Source organism: Labrus bergylta, chromosome 2 (genome assembly GCF_963930695.1).
Source record: "Labrus bergylta chromosome 2, fLabBer1.1, whole genome shotgun sequence".
Lineage (NCBI taxonomy): Eukaryota > Metazoa > Chordata > Actinopteri > Labriformes > Labridae > Labrus > Labrus bergylta.
In genome coordinates, this window is record NC_089196.1 from 7613994 (window position 1) to 7634462 (window position 20469).

Genomic DNA, 20469 nt, shown 5'->3' on the forward strand with positions numbered 1-20469 from the left:
ACCTGTTACGAATCTGAGCTGCTGTCTGTACAGCATATGTCCATAATTGCTTTGGGAGGTTACTCTCCAACAGCATGCATTGTGCCATCACGAATAAGGTTCTCCAACCACTCTCGGCCATACCATTCTGATGAGGTGAGTAGGGTGCACTCGTCACGTGCCTTATCCCGTTACTCCTAAGTAAAGACTGGAACTCCTGCCCGGTAAATTCTGTACTGTTATCAGATCTTATGCACTTTACTTTTCCATATGGAGCTACATCTGCTATGAATTTTTCAGTAGCTTTTGTCGTGTCACTCTTTGCTTTGATAAAGTATGGAAAAATCATCCCACTGTAATCATCAGTAAATGCTATAGCATATCTGTACCCATCTTTATCTGCTGGTTCTATTGGACCGCATAGGTCTGTATGTAGAACGATGTCGGCTCTGCCTCCGTTTCTCCATCAGCTTTCTTTACATACTCACGGTCTTGTCCTCGGCTGCGCCCCCTTCCTCGCTGTGGTGTGTCCCATTTTCGTTCTTCCCTTCTCGCTTGGAATCCGTCATGACATGTCCTTGTCATGTGCCCCTTTTTACCACATGTAACACTCGACATCAGCCAGGTTCATTTTCTTTCCTCTTCCTCTTCCACGTGCCCTTGTTGCCCCGCTAGTCTTCATCACGTTGTCTTCTTCTACATTTCCGTCACTCTTCCCATATTTTTCAGGACTCTCATAACTTTGCAGTTTTGTTTTAAACTCGCTGAACGTTACAATGTCATTTGTCTGGGTGATGTGCACGACGAATGGCTTGTATGAATCAGGTAGCCCCTTTACTACCATCACTAATATGCTCGTCTGCTCTTCTCAATGATGTGAATATAGTCTCTGCTCGAATTATGTAGTCAGTTACAGTTTCAAACTCACAACGCAGGGTTTGTCCTTTCCCGCTTAGTGCCCGCGAAGAATCTCAAGTGCTCTTCTTCCATCACGTTTCGCGTCCCTCATTACCAATGACAAACTCTTGTTGTCTAGACATTGCACCAACTCTGCATATGCCTCTCCGTTCTTTGTCTCATCTTCCGCGAGGGCTTCTTCGTCGTCCTCATCTATCTGCGGGTCCTCCATGATGACCTCCGTCACACACTGACTGACCACCTCCTATAATGACGGCTGGATAATTAGCTGTTTCTCATTGAAGGGCATCAACTCTTCAATAATTTATTTCACCTTTTTATTCTAAAGGATGGAAGAAGACTTTGTCCTGTTGTTCAGGGATCGACTGCTCATGTCTGACTCTCACAATGTTTGCTCGTAGCTTCACACTGCATGTAAATTTAAACGAAATGACAGTGATCTAGAAACACTTATTGTGGCATTCAAATAAGCAGTGAGTACAGTATGTTATTCTTCTTTTCTCTAGTCCCTCAATAAACAATTTTTATACGCAAGGCGCCGGCCAGCAGTCCTGTCCATGTAAACACAGTGTAGATACGGCTCGGAAAGCTTGGAAAGCATCACAGACAGCGGGACCCGGGTGTCACACTCAGTTATTTTCAGATATACTTGATTTCTGCTAGATTTAAGTGTGAAAAAAATCGCTTATTCTTCCTTTAACGTTCACCTTGACATGCTGAGGAAGATGATGAGACAAAGCTGAAGTTTCAAGAAAACACAGGATTAATTATTTAAATCTGTATAGGCATCAGATATTTTTTAAGTTTGGAAATATGAAACACTGAACAATAAATGTGAAACCAGGAGTAAACATGTCATTCAATACTCTCCGTTTACCTAAGGTTTCCAGCTGGAGAGTTTATTTTTGTAATGAACGTATAAGCTGAATAAGACAAAAGAGATCAAACACCGAACACCATGACAGCTTCTGCTTCCAAAGAACATTTTTCAGATTTCTTTATGTTGAATTATAATCTCTGTTTTGGACTCTTGAAATAAGAAAATGATGATGATGAAGCTCTTCATGACTTTAAAATCTTTTACAGCGTTTATTTATTCCTTGAGTTGTCCTTTCTTGCTCCATTCAGAGAAGAAGCTTTGTCTTAAAAGGTGAAATTCATATCACTTTTTTGTCAGTCTGCCCTCAAAATGAAGCTGAAAAAGTGTTGCTTACCCTTGTATAGCTCATCATCTTTCTGTGGACAGAACTGAGCTCTGTCAGCATGAAAGCAGCTCTGTGCAGAGTAAAGGTGCAGATAGCTCTACTCCACATACAGACACAAAACAAGAGCAAACTGCAAGGAGCAGGACAACTTTTTAGATGTGTCTGTGCCTGAATATCATGAGTGTTATATTCTTTGAGCAGCTTCAATCCATCCCAAGTTAATAATTTCCTGTATGTGTCTGTAAACACTGTGTGTGTGTGTGTGTGTGTGTGTGTGTGTGTGTGTGTGTGTGTGTGTGCGTCGGTAAACACTGTGTGTGTTTGAGTTATTAATCTGTGACTGGACTCACATGTTCTCATTCCCTTACAAAGAGAGGTCAGGATTATTTATAAGAGTGTAAAAATGTCAAATAAACTGAAGAATAAAAACAGCAGCCCACATTCAAATCGCTCTACAAACATGTAAATTGTCTCATTTATGTCAATCTGAACAAACAGTCAGTTCTCGATTTCGTTAAAATATTCTGAGGATCCAGAGTATGGAGTGACATCAGCGGGATCTGCAGAGGAGGACATAACATGTTTATAATAACTACTTTCATTATAATACACAGATAATAAAACACTGTACAAATACATTCATAATATTTCATATAAAGTCTGCCGTATACAAAGATCTATGAATAACAAATATATGAATAATAACACATGTTCTCACCTGTGCATGGTCCTCTCCTAAAGCTAATGTCGTCTAAAGCGATGTCGCTGCGGAGTGTTGGTCCTCTGATGGCTTCAAATATAATCTGCACACACACACACACACACACACACACACACACACCTCCATGTTTATGTGTTCACTAGGAGCATGATGCAGGATGAAACTAATTTTAAATTAAACTGAAATTATGACAAATGATTTCAAATTGAATAAAGAAAAGTTTTTAAAATGTTATGGCTTTAGAAAAGTTAAGGTAAAAATGTGTGTATCTTGTGTTTTCGTTTATACCTGGGGTTTGTGTGTACCTGATGTTTCTGTATGTACCTGGTGTGTGTGTGTACCTGATGTCTGACGTCACATTGGTAGTCGATCATCGCCTTCATCCAGCTGACGCTCTGCTCGCCACGTCTTCTCCACAGCAGCGTGTCTCTGTTGCCGTCACGTAGTAGCACACTCAGTATGCCTGTACCTGAGCCGTACATGTGGAAGAAGAAAATCAGACACTGAGGGGATGACGCCCCCCGCAGGTAAGACGACAGGAGGCGTGCCTTATGACCAGGACGCATGAGGGATGCCTCGATGTACAGGAAGTGACCTGTAAGAGGAACACAGCGGTTACATAAACACACACAAACACACACTAAAACATGGTCTTTCACTGCGTAGATGAATAAATGTAGAATTGTAGAAAATGAAGGAATAATTAAATGAATCAATGAACTCACCCACCCCAGTGGTGTGGTCTCCTTTGGGGCCAGTGTAGGAGGTGGGGGTGTGTCCACGGACTCTAAGCCAATCAGCTTTGTCCTCACTCTTGTCCTGGATGAATCCACAGACTCCATCCTCAAAGTCACACTGGGTGGGAAGAGGTCCTGGAGAGGCAGTCAGAGGACAACACTGAAGAGCAGAAGATCGGTGTGCAGGTAAAGAATTAATGAGCAGGTGAAGGATCAGTGTGCAAGTAAAGGATCGGTAGGGGGTAAGGGATCAGTTTGTAGGTAAAAGATCAGTGTGCAGGTAAATAATTCAAGTGCAGGATTAAACTGATTGTTTACGATTGTTACCCTCATAAAAAGAGGGTTTTTTAGACAAACTAGGGACACATATTGGTATTAGAAAAAACTTTGTAAAGTGTATTTTGCATAATATGGGACCTTTAAATCATCTCAAATAAAGTTTATCTTCAGTGGGCTCTAGTTCATCACTTCACTCACCATGGGATATAGCAACAACAACAAGCAGCATATGAACGGATCAGATCAGTGTTCACAAAACAGAAACTTTTCTAAATGATGGTTACAGGATCAGGATTGCTAACATAATCAGACAGGATCAACTAATGTTCTGTGTGCTCAACATCAAAATAGAGTGCTGTAATATTTATTCACTCTGCTGGAATCCTTGACTATATTCTCTAATGTGTATATAATGGACTCTGGATAGTCTGTATTAATATATGTGGGCTTTAATGTCAGTGGCACTCATAGTCATGTACAAGAATCATTGTAGATCCAACTCTCTGTTGCATTAGACCATGTGTGTTTCTGTGTATGTAACACAGCACACAGTCCCCCCTGTGTGTGTGTGTGTGTGTGTGTGTGTGTGTGTGTGTGTGGCAGTAAGTGTTTTACCTGTAGTCACATGACAGCTACCCAGGCTGACTGTGATGTCATCGATGGCCACCAGACCGCACTCCCAGAAGTTCTTACAGATACTGACAAAGACCAGCTGAGAGATGAAAGTAAACCCATTATTCCCTCTGCTCATACATCTATCAACCTGTCTCTGTTAGTCTTAACCCTGCCTACCATCCATCTACGTCCATCTAAGACTGTCTTAGATGCTGTGTGTGTGTACCTTGGTGGTCATGGGCTTCATGTAGGTAATCTCCACCCGAGTCCACACGTTTCTGGACGTCTCGCTCAGACTCCACACCTTCTCCTGGGCCACGTTGTTCTCGTCATAAACGTAGAGAACAAGCGCGTTGTCCACGCTCCTGAAGCCCTGAAGCAAGTAGAAGAACCTCACACAGTACCTGTGGTTACCTGGCAACAAAGGGCCGTGGAGACGACCCACGTAACCCGGGCTCAACAAGAAGCGAGTGTTGGCCATCAGGAAACTTCCTGTGATGGAGGGGACAGAGAACACCGTTAGGCTCTGTGAATACCTGCTGACAACAACCTTTTTATGATCAGACAGCAGGTGAGGGTCTTCTGCAGATAGAGAGGAACAACTTGTTACCACCTGGCTCAGGGCTGATAACAAAGAGGGAGCACAAGATGATAATTTAAAGTATCAAATAACGAATGTGATATGTACGTATCCGGATTCAGTCATGTCTGAAATGTATGGGTAGCTATGTGAAATATGGTGTGATGTTATGATGAGGGCAGCAAACTCCACACAGACAGAACCTTTACCACTGCACTAACCGCCGCCCCGAACATGACATCATCACATCATGAATTTGATGAGACATTTGAAAAAATTATGAAATCATTCATTTCTGATTCTTGACTACTGGCTTGGTGTGTATGTTATGGTATGTTTTTATGATGTCACTGTCACCACTAAAATTAAATCATTTGATCTTTGATACAAACATGTGATGCACCTCCCTCCATGTTCTTCTGTCAGGACCTCAGTTACAAAATAGCTAAACACAGCAAATATCATGACTGTGTACATTACTGTATCTACAGCCTGTTTGCTACACAGCTGATCAGAAGCTCTCATCATCAATTGACTTCTGTGTGTGTGTGTGTGTGTGTGTGTGTGTGTGTGTGTGTGTGTGTGTGTGTGTGTGTGTGGTACCTGTCCCTGTGCTGTGATCTCCTGTCCTGTATGAATTAGGTTTCACTGTGACTCGTTTCCACACAGCGCTGTCCTCTCTCTCCTGATGGTACAGACACAGTCCATTTTCAAAGTCACAGTCTGCTACAGAGGGGTCAAAGCTTGGCTCTGAAATACACACACACACACACACACACACACACACACACACACACACACACACACACACACACACACACACACACACACACACACACACACACACACACACACACACACACACACACACACAGTATTTATCATATACACCTGCTTTCAGATGAGGTCAGAGTGAGTCATGCAGGTAACAGGTGTGTTGGCGTTAGGATGCTGGGGCACAGGTGTGTTAAAACATTTAAAGATTTTGATTAATGTTCATTTTAAATATTCTCACTCCGTACAATATTATAATAATACAATATAATGTAAAATAATATAATCATTGAATTGATTCAATCAGGGGAGTTCATAGTAATCATCAGTATGTGTAAATATAAATATGCCAGAACGAGCCCAATAGTTCAGTGTCACCTGTTGTGTTAGCTCTTCCCCCTACCTCTCAGAAAATTAATGTGGGGTTTTCATTGTACCACTGGCTTATATGTTTTAGAGATACATGACATCACATGCAAGCTTCATGATGAAGCTCAATTTGAATGTCTTTATTTCCCACTGCTCATTTTCTTCTCCTCTTCCTCCCAGCTCATCCCTCACTAAGCCGGTGCCACGGCCATTGTTAGTTTGGTTGCCTTCTCCTGCTGTGGTCTGTCTGCCTCTACGGGCACTACAAGGGTTTCTGAGATGGAGAGGCTTTGTTCCAGGGCGGTGTGCTGGTCCTGAGGCCCAGGCCACTCCTGGCATACTTGGCCCAGGATGACCTGGGGTCTCATTTATAAAAGAGTGCGTAGAATCCATACTAAAAATGTACGTGCGCCAAAAACCTGGAAATGGCGTGCGCACAAAATGATTCAGATTTATAAAACTGTTCATACGCACACCTGCACGCAATGTTCCCTTTATAAATCACGATCCACCTGGAAATGTGCGCACGTAGATTAGCCCCATGTCCCGCCCTCTACACGCCCACATTCAACCATAAACGGTCAAAGCAAAGCAGCTCGTGAATGAAAATGCATACAAACGAGGGGGCAGATCAGAGGTTTCCAGCGCTGGATCACGGCGAAACCCGGAAAGTTTAGACAAAGAAACGAAACTTTCTGACCCAGAAATAAAGGAACTTGTGAATGAAGTGAAGGTTAAAATGGACATATCGGTAGTTTACTGCAGCAGGAGGATCACAAACTGAAGAAAAATCAGAGAATGACACCACGTTGCTGCTGCATTCACGCCGTCCTATGTGCCAAAAAATACGCCGTTCATCATTACGCACGAATATGTCTGCAATGTTAACGGGACCCACACTGACTTCTTCATATTGTCAGAGTGCTAACGTCAGTCAGCAGTCTCCTCACTCTATCATATTAGTAATCAAAGGTTTGCTCAACGGACAAAAACGTTTGATTGTTGGCCCCTTTTTTTCGTGGGAAACTCCGTCTGCTCTGTGACTAATTATAAGGACATATAGGCCTAATGATCGTGTCAGAGATGCCCCGACTTAATGTCCACACTTGAATTATTTACAGAATAAATACGTGCAGCTGATGAAGATGTGCTGAGTATGAAGGAGGCGAAATGTGTAAAGCCACCGTCGTGTCTCTGTGCGCTCTGTGCGCTCTGTGCGTCTTGACGCAGGCATCTTTATTAAAACTAAAAATCACACTTGATGATAAATGCTTGATATTGAAAGATATTAATGAAAACTGGAGGCTCTATTGTTTTTGTGTTAGTCTAATTTTTAACTGTAATCAGTGATTACATTAGTGTACAAGTCCGATCCTCTGAGGTCCGTCCGGGATAATGAAGGAGAGACTGCGCTGATGCAATATGTATGTGGCGGACTTTAATTTTTTATTTTACGTTTATATATTGTCATAATGAAAGTTACTTATTGGAAACAGCTTACTACAGGCGCGATTATAGCCTAAATAAAACTATCGGTTTGAATGATTATGATGACGTGGCTCTGTCAGTAAAGTTTGATATTTAGTGAAATAAAATGTGGAAGAGACATCAATATACCTTCTGCAGGCTTCAATTCACCACTTCGCCGTCTGTGTCGCCAATTTCCCATGCCTACAAAATGAACGTACGCCTGGGTCACAGTTTGCTTACCGGTGCGCACATTTTACCGTCAGGTTTGTTTTTATAGATCACAGACTTTGTGTGGGAAAAGGCGTACGCCAGTTTCAGATCCCGTTTTGTGCGTACGCAACGGTTATAAATGAGACCCCTGGGGTCTCCCCCTGGGGTCTCATTTATCAAAGAGTGCGTAGAATCCATACTAAAAATGTACGTGCGCCAGAAACCTGGAAATGGCGTGCGCACAAAATGATTCAGATTTATAAAACCGTTCGTACGCACACCTGCACGCAATGTTCCCTTTATAAATCACGATCCACCTGGAAATGTGCGCACGTAGATTAGTCCCATGTTCCGCCCTCTACACGCCCACATTCAACCATAAACGGTCAAAGCAAAGCAGCTCGTGAATGAAAATGCATACAAACGAGGGGGCAGATCAAAGGTTTCCAGCGCTGGATCACGGCGAAACCCGGAAAGTTTAGACAAAGAAATGAAACTTTCTGACCCAGAAATAAAGGAACTTGTGAATGAAGTGAAGGATAAAATGGACATATCGGTAGTTTACTGCAGCAGGAAACTGAAGAAAAATCAGAGAATGACACCACGTTGCTGCTGCATTCACCCTGTCCTATGTGCCAAAAAATGGGACCCACACTGACTTCTTCATATTGTCAGAGTGCTAACGTCAGTCAGCAGTCTCCTCACTCTATCATATTAGTAATCAAAGGTTTGATCAACGAACAAAAACGTTTGATTGTTGGCCCCTTTTTTTCGTGGGAAACTCCGTCTGCTCTGTGACTAATTATGAGGACATATAGGCCTAATGATCGTGTCAGAGATGCCCCGACTTAATGTCCACACTTGAATTACTTACAGAATAAATACGTGCAGCTGATGAAGATGTGCTGAGTATGAAGGAGGCGAAATGTGTGAAGCCATCGCCGTGTCTCTGTGCGCTCTGTGCGCTCTGTGCGTCTTGACGCAGGCATCTTTATTAAAACTAAAGATCACACTTTATGATAAATGCTTGATATTGAAAGATATTAATGAAAACTGGAGGCTCTATGGTTTTTGTGTTAGTCTAATTTTTAACTGTAATCAGTGATTACATTAGTGTACAAGTCCGATCCTCTGAGGTCCATCTGGGATAATGAAGGCGAGACGGCGCTGATGCAATATATATGAGGCAGACTTTTATTTTTTATTTTATGTTTATATATTGTCATAATGAAAGTTACTTATCGGAAACAGCTTACTACAGGCGCGATTATAGCCTAAATAAAACCATCGGTTTGAATGGTTATGATGACGTGATGACGTGAAATAAATTGTGGAAGAGGCATCAATATACCTTCTGCAGGCTTCAATTCACCACTTCGCCGTCTGTGTCACCAATTTCCCATGCCTCCAAAATTAACGTACGCCTGGGTCAGAGTTTGCTTACCGGTGCGCACATTTTACCGTCAGGTTTGTTTTTATAGATCACAGACTTCAAAACCCATTTTGTGTGTACGCAACGGTTATAAATGCTTTTTGAACGCTGCTGTTGCCTGCTGGGTCAGTTCTGTTGGGGTTCACTTTCAACCAGTAGCCATGGCTGGGACAGCTGGGGCTGAGTAAGTCATACGTGAACACCTTCGTTAGTATCATCTCCAGTCAGAATTGGACCCACTTAAACTCCTGTGTAGACAGGAGATCGGTTGTTCAAGGATCGCTCTGTCATAAAGCCCAACACTGCTGAGGCATCTGAAAAGAACCCTGGAGCTGATCTCCACACAGCTTTCTTCAATGATTGTGGACTGATGTCTAGAGCTGAGGATCAAACCCCCAACCTTCAGATGGGGAAAGATGACCAACCCTACCACTGAGCCACAGTGTGTGTGTGTGTGTGTGTGTGTGTGTGTGTGTGTGTGTGTGTGTGTGTGTGTTTCCTTACCTGTGTCTGTGTGACAGAACTCAGGTGAGAACGTGATGTCATCTATGGCCACGTATCCTCCTCTGGCGCTGTTAAAGGCCGCCTCAAACACCACCTGTTAATACACACAGCCAAACACACACACACACACACACACACACACACACACACACACACACACACACACACACATTCAGACGTTACATCAGAACCATGTTTCTGCTCCATGGAAAAGTTCTGCTGCTGGCTGCCTCAACACAGGAAGTGACCCAGTTACACAAGATATTTTCCACACACACATACAAACACCAGACGGTGGCTGACAGCTCAGGAAACATTGTGGTGTGTGTGTTTGTGTGTGTGTCTCAGAGAATCTTTTTCTGTCTGATGATTTTCTTTAAACAGAGATTTAAAGAGAGAAATAACTAAAACGTAAAACATATGTGCCTGTTCAGCAAAAGATGTCTGAAAGTTAGGTAATCTGACATTATACTGTCAGCAGCTCACAGGATTAACACAAAACAACAATAACAGAACACACAACAGGTGAAGGGAAACACACACAAGGTAACAGAAACACACACAAGGTAACAGAAACACACAAATTTGTAACAGAAACACACACTAGGTAACAGAACACACACAAGGTAACAGAAACACACACAAGGTAACAGAAACACACACAAGGTAACAGAACACACAACAGGTGAACAGAACACACACAAGGTAACAGAACACACAACAGGTGAACAGAACACACACAAGGTAACAGAAACACACACAAGGTAACAGAAACACACAAATTTGTAACAGAAACACACACTAGGTAACAGAACACACACCAGGTAACAGAACACACACCAGGTAACAGAACACACACAAGGTAACAGAAACACACACAAGGTAACAGAACACACATAATGTAACAGGATAACAGTTATCCTGCCACACAGTTACAGTTTAAACAGTGAATGAGAGGGAGAGCTTAAAATGAGTGCTGAACAGATAATATTTTCAAATGTTAATTTACTTTATTAATATCTATAGGAATCTTTGATTATTGCATTTTCAGTCACGTCCACAGAAGAATGTAAACACAATAATTATACAACATTAAATTAAAATTTAATTATTAAATTAAATTAAAAACAGAGCGGAGATCTACGCAGTTCAGTTTAAAATCAGATAAGTCAATGTGTAATGAATCATTGCTAACAGCAGTATGCTGTATTTGCAGTTTATCTTCATTGTGTATTCATCTGATCTCAGCTCAGTTCAGTCTCAGCAGCTCTGATCAGACTTTAGCAGGATGTAAGGTTTATTCCTCTTTTTATTCTATTTATATATTCAGTCATTTAAAAATATCTGTCATTGTGCTACTGTCACTGTTATTTTGATTTTACCGCTTACTCTGCTCACAACTAACAGGATTGTCAAATCTAGTCGGTTCACCACTAGAGGGCGCAAAGAGAATAATGAATATGCTGTGCTTACTGGGTCATATCTTTATATTTTTATAGTTTGTGTTGATTGTGTTGTCACAGCGTTACAGTTGTCAAGGTCAAAGAAGAGGAATGTTTTCTGCTTGAGTCAGATCTTTTACATTATATTTTACCATATAGTTCATAAGTTACAGTTTATTTTACAGTCGTAGTTTATAGTTATAGTTTTATATTCAAGTTATAGTTTTCATTAAAGTTATAGTTTATATGGTTAATAGGTATAGTAATAGTTTATATAATGGATCACAGACTGTTCTGACCATCAGACTCATTTCTTAATAATCCTGAGTCTTTGCTGACTCACAGGGTCGTCTCACTCATGATGAAGAGTCTGTTTTTAATAAACTTTTTTGCTCCAACGATGGTTTGATCTCCAGTTTATCTCAAAACGCTCCTCACTGAATTTTCCCTCCTTACACCTCAACTTCTTTTATCACAGAACTCAGACAACATGAAGCTTTATCGCTTTCCTCCTGTCAGATTAACAAGCTTCTATTTTTATTTTGTGTGATTTATTAATTACAATCAACTAGGGCTGTCAGTGTTGATGTGTTAATCAAGATGCAATTAAGGTCAGAAATTGATGCATTCATTTTTTTTTTAATTTGCATGAAATTTCGACCCTAATGGGGCACAGTACTTAGCGTCTTCCTAAAATGTCAATGCTGTGCCTTTCATTGTCTCATGCATGTCCACAGGTTCTGTTTGGGCATGTGTGTATTTTTGACCCATGTGTGTGAGAAGTTAATGAGGAAGAAGTTTTATCCACCTTGTGACATCAAGCATTTGACTTTGTACTGTTCCCTTTCGCAGTTTTCATTTACTGTTCCATGAGCAAGATCCCTTTTCAATGGTTAAGTGAAATTTAGCTATTCTTTATCTACCAGAAGTGCTCTCACTCTCATGCCGACAAAGCTCAGTTTGGTCCACACAAATGTGATGAGCTATTGGGGGGGATCTTTTTCAAACTTTATTGTGAGAGCAGACTCAAAAAATGTCATACGAGTTTCACCGTTTTTTAACAAAGCTTCCTCTCTAAATGGAACAAGAAAGTACAACTCAAAGAAAAACACAACAGTTGCCTCCTCGTCATGGTAACGGCTCCAGACCGTGTCCACACATGTGGATGAACTTTGGAGCCACTGACAGCCCCGGACTGATTTAACTCCTGTAAGTCATACAGAGGTGGAATTGTTTTCCTGATAACTGGAAAGTTTGAGCGGGACTTCTCTTATAAATACTGTGGCACAGTTTCCAACAACTCTCAGAAGAAGGTCATTTCTTCACTCTTACTGTGCCGGGCTGTAAGCAACGGTGTTTGTGAATTAGATGATTTTTGCTATGAGGCTGAATTGCATAGAAAGGGGGATCAAATGACTGCACAACGGTTAATTTACATATGCACTCTGCACAAACAGCACTCTGAGCCCTGATCATCAGTGTTATCATCTGAGTCTACAGAGACTGAGGCTGCTCTGCTAATCAGACAGAAGCTCTAACAGTCTCTCAGAAAGTGTGTGTCTGCTGTCTGCTTATGATCCATCTCTCTCTGTACCTCAGTGATGTCTCGGTGTCTGTGTGTATTATGACCTAAGTGAGTACAGCCTTATCAATATGGACTTATCTTATAGGTCCACACACACTGACCTCCAGAGGTCTCGGGGCCTTGATGTCCACGCTGACGTGAGTCCAGCCGGCTGTAGAGTACACGTCCGGTTTCCAGACGTCCTCATAGTGTCCCTGCTGGTCTCTGGTGAAGATACAGAAGATGTTTCCTGTCTCCTGGTCTCTGTGGTAGAAGAAGGACAGACAGCCTGACATCGGCACTGTCGTCATGGGAGACATCAGCTTGGCCACTTCCTGGAAGTTTTTGGCGTAGACTGAGTCCACGTACATGAAGTGACCTGCAGCAGATGATGATTATTATTATTACTATTGTTTTTATTTTTGTTTTTATTGTTGTTATTGTTGTATAATGTATTTATATTATTAGGTGAAGGTGTTCCTGCTTTATAACAACCTGCTCCCTATACATCATCACACTTATAAGACTGATAATTACTGAGGAAATTGATTATTTGACACAAAATTCTGATTTGTAAAATATTTATTGATTTCAAGATGATTGATTTCTTCTGCTAAACAAATAGTCAGTTGAAATCTACAGCATTTTCCATAGCAACACTTAACCCAGACCAGGTTCTGTTATGTTTTTTACTTTTTTCTCAGTCATAGTGTACCATTTTTACTTCTTTTATCATCTTTCCTCTTTGTTTCCCTCCTTTCTCTTTTCCCTACAGTAAACAGACCAACCAGATTTATTTAAGCGGCTTGAAATTACAGTTAGTCCTCTGTGATTAAAATAGGTCCCTAACAACCGTCTGCTTTTGATAGTAAAGGTGTGTTCTTCTTATCAACGGTGATATATCGATGGGATAGCAGACTGTTTCTATTCTCGATGGTCCAATTAGTATTGAGTATTTAACACAGCTGTGTCATGAGTTAATTATAACAACGTGTCACAGTACAGAGGTTCTCTCACAGACTGCAGATTATGATATTGTTTCTTTAAACAGAGATGGACGAGGTCAAAAATTCAAACATCACAGCAGCTTGTCTCTGCAGCTCTCCTCCTGATTATAACCTGAACCTCCACAACCATCAATCATGTGACCTGATCTTGTGACTGTCAGACCACAGAGACCATAGCAGGACTCAGACTGTGTCAGATCAGGTGACCTTTTTTATATGCAGAGTAGATGTTATATATAAGCAATGAAAAGTGTGTGTGTGTGTGTGTGTGTGTGTGTGTGTGTGTGTGTGTGTGTGTGTGTGTGTGTGTGTGTGTGTGTGTGTGTGTGTGTGTGTGTGTGTGTGTGTCTGTGTGTGTGTGTGTGTGTGTGTGTGTGTGTGTGTGTATGTATCTGAGCTGCCTGTTCTCATCTCTCATCTCTTGCACAGTAACAATCAGCTGTGAGTGCAGACGTAAACATCTGAGCACACACACACACGCACACTAAACATGAGTTTGTGCTCCAACACACTGATCACTGAGACAACAACAGAGCAGTACATTCATCTTCAGCTCAGCAGGATTTAGGGAATCATGACTGTCAGGGCGGCAGTCTGATGCTGTTTTAACAAACACACAAAACTCCTGAAATCTTCCTGAAGTTTTCAGGGTGAGCTGCATGTGTGAACACAAACAACTGACTTGGAATTTCTCCTGCCAGCCTCCTGGTAAAGTTGGGGTGAGCTGATGTGAAAAATTCACTACAAGCCAGCAAGAGGGGGTGATGACATTTATATCCTTAAACCTGCACAAGACTGGTGAGATCTCTGTGCACTTAATGAAACAGTTTTTATTAAGTTGTTAACCAACATGTTCTTCTACACTCTGTCGATAATAGGTGAATATCTTAAATTACATGTAGCATTGATGTAAAGAAAAAAAAAGTTAGCATACTCTGCTGCTTTGTTACTACTGCTACTTCCAGCATGTCCTTTTTTTGTATCATATCCCACCTCCTCAGATAGAGGAAACGTGTGTGAAAATCTAGTGTATAAGACGCACTTTAATACCTATTTCACCATCCTAATACTAGGGCTGGGAAATATGACAGAAAATGTTATCAAGATAAAAATTGTCATTTCATTTGATATAGATACTATAAATGTCCAATCATGATTTATTTCAAATTTAAAGGCTGATTTTTCCTCCTTGGTGAAAGTTGAGAAACCGGATGATAAATTGTGGTTTAATTATTATTTATTGTCAGAAGATGATAAACTATACTTGAACAGAGGAACATTTCAAATTTCATTCATAACCAAAGTGCGCAGTGCTGGAAAACGCTTATATTGCAATAATTATAATTATCATTTCATTGCCCAGGCTTACCTAATACTACTACTGGTTTGATTGCAAAGAGTCCTCAATTAAGGAGAACAAGTTAACAGATGAGGTGGGCAGAGAGACTCGTAGGCTGTGGGTCTATACTCGACAACTATCAATGTCAGCGTATGCTGAGAGCTCAACTACAGGAAGTTGGCAGGATTACAAACTCCAAGTGGTGAAAACATCTGCTACTAAATGAGATACACAGACCATGTTGTGGACTTTGCTGAACACTATTGAAATCATCACACAGGAAGACAATTAAAACTTTGTTTCCCTCTGGGAGACCCCCAAAACAGACTGTGACTTATATACAGGTCAGACTTTTATTCTGGATTGTACAGTCACTGTTAGAGAGAGATAAAAATAAGTCTAAAACTTCTCTATTCCAACAAACCTCAGGTTACATGACTGACAGGTGTGTACAACTCTAAAATTACAGTACATGCGTGTGTGCGTGCGTCAATACCTCTGTTGTTGGTCTGGTTCAGATCAGCCTGGTTATCTCTGGTTAAACTTCCTCCTACGTACCAGTTTACGTTTGGATTCCAGCTGTTACTGTAACCACACAGGTGATGCTCCTCAAAGTTACACTCTGCCCAAAGGTGAAGCACAAAGGTAAAGCATACAGGTAAAACACACAGGTAAGATACAGGTAAGACACACAGGTAAGACACACAGGTAAAACACAGGTAAGTCACAGGTAAAACACACAGGTAAGACACACAGGTAAGACACAGGTAAAACATACAGGTAAGACACGCAGGTAAGACACAGGTAAAACATACAGGTAAGACACACAGGTAAGACACAGGTAAAACACACAGGTAAGACACAGGTAAAACACAGATAAGACACAGGTAAAACACAGGTAAGACACACAGCGAAGACACAGGTAGGACACACAGGTAAAACACAGGTAAGACAGGTAAACACAGGTAAGACACAGGTAAAACATACAGGTAAGACACAGGTAAAACATACAGGTAAGACACAGGTAAAACACATGTAAGACACAGGTAAAACATACAGGTAAGACACAGGTAAAACATACAGGTAAGACACAGGTAAAACACATGTAAGACACAGGTAAAACATACAGGTAAGACACAGGTAAAACATACAGGTAAGACACAGGTAAAACACATGTAAGACACAGGTAAAACATACAGGTAAGACACAGGTAAAACACATGTAAGACACACAGTGAAGACACAGGTAGGACACACAGGTAAAACATACAGGTAAGACACACAGGTAAGACACACAGGTAAGACACACAGGTAAGACACACAGGTAAGACACACAGGTAAGACACACAGGTAAGACACACAGGTAAGACACACAGGTAAGACATTCTTTACTCTTAATAATGACAGCTGACTTTGTTTAATGCAGCTCAAGGTCACACTTTGCAGGTTAAAAAATATAAACTGTTATGTACGTTATTCTTCATGAATAAATAAAGGCCTCTTTATTTCATTCTACTGAAACATGATACTGAAACAGGTGATTGTGTAGATTGTGTGACTCTGACCTAAGCAGTAACCAGACACAATGTGGATTTCGAAGATGGCCACACTGTTTCCTGCTCCTCGTTCAGGCCGACCTGACAGCAAAATCTGAGGGAGAAAAAAACACACAGAGCATCCCACAGACACGTCACACAACTTTCACTTTACATTTGAATTTGAAATAAACACAAAATACTTGCACTCTGATCAAAGGATAAGTGATCAGTGAAGTCCCCTAGTCCTGCCCTACTGATAACTTACATAACCTACATTATGACCCTCAGTGGCCACTGTGACCCAAACAGTGCTGTCAGCTTCAACAGACCCCAGGCTTTGTTTATGTGAGGTAGCCAGGTAGAGAGAAGCGAACCCCTTTTCCAAATATGGTAACTTCCTCAGAGCTTCTTTTGTTACAACAAAACCCTGAACACATTATTTTTTTGAGGTTGCCATGGTATCATTTGTCCATCCTAGGTCGCCCCGACCTAACTCCCCTGCTTTCTGGTCTTTGGGACCATAATTACTAAATGAACATTTTGCTGTTTTGGAGAAGGCTCGAAACTAGACATTGAGACCTTACACTCATTAAGAAAACCTTTACTGAGGAAATAGATCAACTGAAAAGAGGGACCATTTTATCATAGACTTCAATCAGACTGCTTTAGAAACTGTGATCAGAGGAGAAAATGGTTTGTGGTTTCTTGAGTGAGTGAGTGTGTGCCTGCGTGTGCGCGTGCATGTGTGTGTGATGTCGGTGCGTTTCCTCTCATTAACCAACATGTGGAACAAACTCACAGTCTCCATTACACACTTTATAACACTCACAGCCACAAAGTTGTGTAACAGCTCTGTGGTTAACTATAATCGGACTGAGCTTACATGACATCATATCCTCTGTCTGTGTTTGACATCAGCTTCTTTGAATCTAGATCAACCAGAAAGAAATGTATTTTATATAACATACACATACACAGTAAGGAGGGACTGTACACCTGGTGGAGGAAGTTCAGGTAGGTAGGTGCAGGTTTGTCACTGTTTTGTAAGCAAGCTATAGGGTTTTTAATTTAATGTTTAACAAAATATTTAACAAACCAATGTTTATACTTAGCTGACCCCCTTATAGAAGTGACCTGACCCTGCAGGAATCTTTCCTGAGAGAATGAGCTACTCATGTCACACCTACCATTCACACACTTATAGCAGAGGTTTCTATGCAATAGTGACCATCAGAAGTAACTTATCCAATTCATACACGTTTAAACACCGCTGACAAAGCAGCAGGAGCAAATTCAGGTTACGTTTCTTGCCCAAGGACACATCGGACATGTAACTGTAAGAGCTGGGGCTCGAACCCCCAACCTTACAGTTAGGAGACAACCGACTTTACCATCTGAGCCTCAGCTGCCCCGTGCTCACTTGACAGAATGAGCTTCCCACCTGACACTATGAGCTAGCTTTACCCTGTCATGACTCTGACCCCGCTCAGGACTCTGTGAGAATCAAATCTGACTTCCTGTCCATCAGGTCTGAGGTTCTGTGTCTGTGGTCTCACCTGCAGTGGCTCAGTGGTGTTTGGCAGGTCCACACTGGAGATGAGCCAACTGTCGGAGGCCGCACTGGAGGACCACAGCAGATAGTCGAAGTTATCAGAGTCTGGTCTGAGGTGGACCTGCAGTGACCCCTGCCCTGTGATCTGGTACACCAGACGCACACAACTCCAGTCCTGCTGGTCCAGGACCGGACTTACCAGAACTGCCTGTTCCTGGTCCTGAAGAAAGGCAGAGTCCACGGAGATCAGATGTCCTAAAAGATATACAAATATATATATATATCAAATAAATAAATATCATATTTAATATATATCTTATGTACTATATTTAATAATAGTGTCCTATTTTTTCAAAGTTTAGATACATCATATTTAACATAATTTATCATATTCAAACTATATTATATTTGACATATATTTAAGATAGCTCATCTTATCATATTTTTTCCTTTTACATTTCGAGTGTTTTTTAGTGGATAGAGTAGGAAACCAGGGAGAGAGAGCAGGGAATGACATGAAGGAAAGGAGCCAGAGGTTGGATTCAAATAGCCTCTGTACATGGGGTGCATCCAAATTGCAAAGTGCCTACACAATCTGTCAGTAGACAGTAGATAGTTCTATCCGTGCTGTATACTGGACCTACTGTTCAGTCGGCATGCACAGTAGGCAGATAATTGTTCCTACTTCGTCTGACTCATTCAGTGTGGAAGTGGCGTCATTAACCCGTCTCATGTCACTGACACTCCAACTCGTGATATGCATGATGGCTCAGAAAATAATACAAAACTTCCCAATGCATGGTAAAAATAACTTAATAACTTAACATTTGAAAGGCGGGTTACCCTGCCACAACCATGCTCGTTTTTTATTTTATATATATATATATATTCTTTTTTTTTTTTTTTCATCCTCCTTTGTTTTGATTCGGAGGCGCACATGACATGACCACGAGGGTTCAGTATACTGAAACTCCCTACTGAAAAGTACGCACCGCCTACTGAACAGTGGCTATTCGGAAAAGGCCATGGTTTGCGACCTAACCGCTAAGCCATCTGCGCCCCCAGGCCACCATCTTTGACCTATGATACAACTATAGAGTTACGGACTGAAGAGGTGATAAGAAACTAACATTTCCTAATTTAGGGAACAATCTACTTTACTCATACTGCATACAGTCTATGATTTTACTTAACATTGTCAAGTTAAACAGATTGTTTCTTAAGTTAAAAGTACTGCGATGTGTAAGCCCATTGATTGCAATATTCATTATGTGTTAGCTTTAAGCTAACAAACTAAGATGTACATCCCTTTTCATCAATGAGAAATTGCACTGGAGAATAATGATCCAGCCGTCTTACAGAGTGCAGACAGTGTGTCAGGGTTAGTAACATGGTGAATAATGAGATCAACCTGTGTCTCTTTTCAAAAAAAGGAGCGGTCACATGATTCCACCAAATTTTTACAGTATTCAGTTTAATAACAGAATTGTTGTGGTGGTGTTTGTGTTTTTACTCCAAGTAGAGATGACTGAGTTTTGAGCAGGGTTTGGTTATGAGCGGCAGATAATGTCAGGTTCTCAAAAACAAATAAGGAACTGGAGACAACTGCAGATAACAAAAACAAAATTATTTATTTGAACAAAAAGGCAAATACAAAAGCTTACTTCAGAAAGTCCAACTTCAAAACAAAATCCATCAAAAGTCCGAAATTCAAATCAAACGAGAAATAACAAGGAGCCATAAGAAAAACCACTGGAAATACAGGGGGATAAGACGACGCAGGAAGATGGACAGGAAGACATATGAAGTGACAACAACAGGGAAGGTAAACTGAAACTAAACAGACACAGGGGTAATCAGACACAGGTGAGACTAATGACACAGGTGAAGACAATCAGGGCAATCAAACTGGAGGGAAACCAGACAAAGAGAGGAAGTAATACAAGACAAGAAACACTGTGGACAAGAACTACAAAATAAAACGGGAAACAATCTAACTAAATGATAAATAAACTAACTAAAGAAGAGTAAACCATGACAGATCATTCTTTGAGGATATATAATGAGATGGAACATGTCTGTTACTGCTGTGATGCAGTAATTTATGCATGTGTAGTTTGCTCTTCAAAGTTTTTGGATAAAGCATGCTGTTATTTAGTTAAAGCTCCATAAGCTTTCCAAATTTATATGAACAGATCTACCTGATCATCTGAGTCTGATAATCTGAGTTTATAG

General features: G+C 41.0%; 1 protein-coding gene across 2 annotated transcripts in view; it reads right to left on the minus strand.

The window, feature by feature from the left end:
* Positions 1-1660: 1660 nt before the first annotated feature.
* mamdc2a (MAM domain containing 2a) overlaps positions 1661-20469 on the minus strand; it is a 24525-nt gene continuing 5716 nt past the window's right edge. Inside the window, exons 3-14 of one of the 2 annotated variants that reach the window (XM_020631112.3) lie at positions 18239-18489; positions 16710-16794; positions 15642-15767; positions 12922-13178; positions 9794-9887; positions 5638-5784; positions 4681-4946; positions 4455-4551; positions 3549-3695; positions 3165-3418; positions 2821-2905; positions 1661-2662 (exon numbers count right to left, since the gene is read on the minus strand). In XM_020631112.3, the coding sequence (XP_020486768.1) occupies positions 2601-2662; positions 2821-2905; positions 3165-3418; positions 3549-3695; positions 4455-4551; positions 4681-4946; positions 5638-5784; positions 9794-9887; positions 12922-13178; positions 15642-15767; positions 16710-16794; positions 18239-18489 (1871 nt within the window). In that variant the 3' untranslated portion in view covers positions 1661-2600. Of the gene's footprint in view, positions 2663-2820; positions 2906-3164; positions 3419-3548; positions 3696-4454; positions 4552-4680; positions 4947-5637; positions 5785-9793; positions 9888-12921; positions 13179-15641; positions 15768-16709; positions 16795-18238; positions 18490-20469 lie in introns of those variants that run through there. The other variant, XM_020631113.3, reaches the window with a different exon arrangement.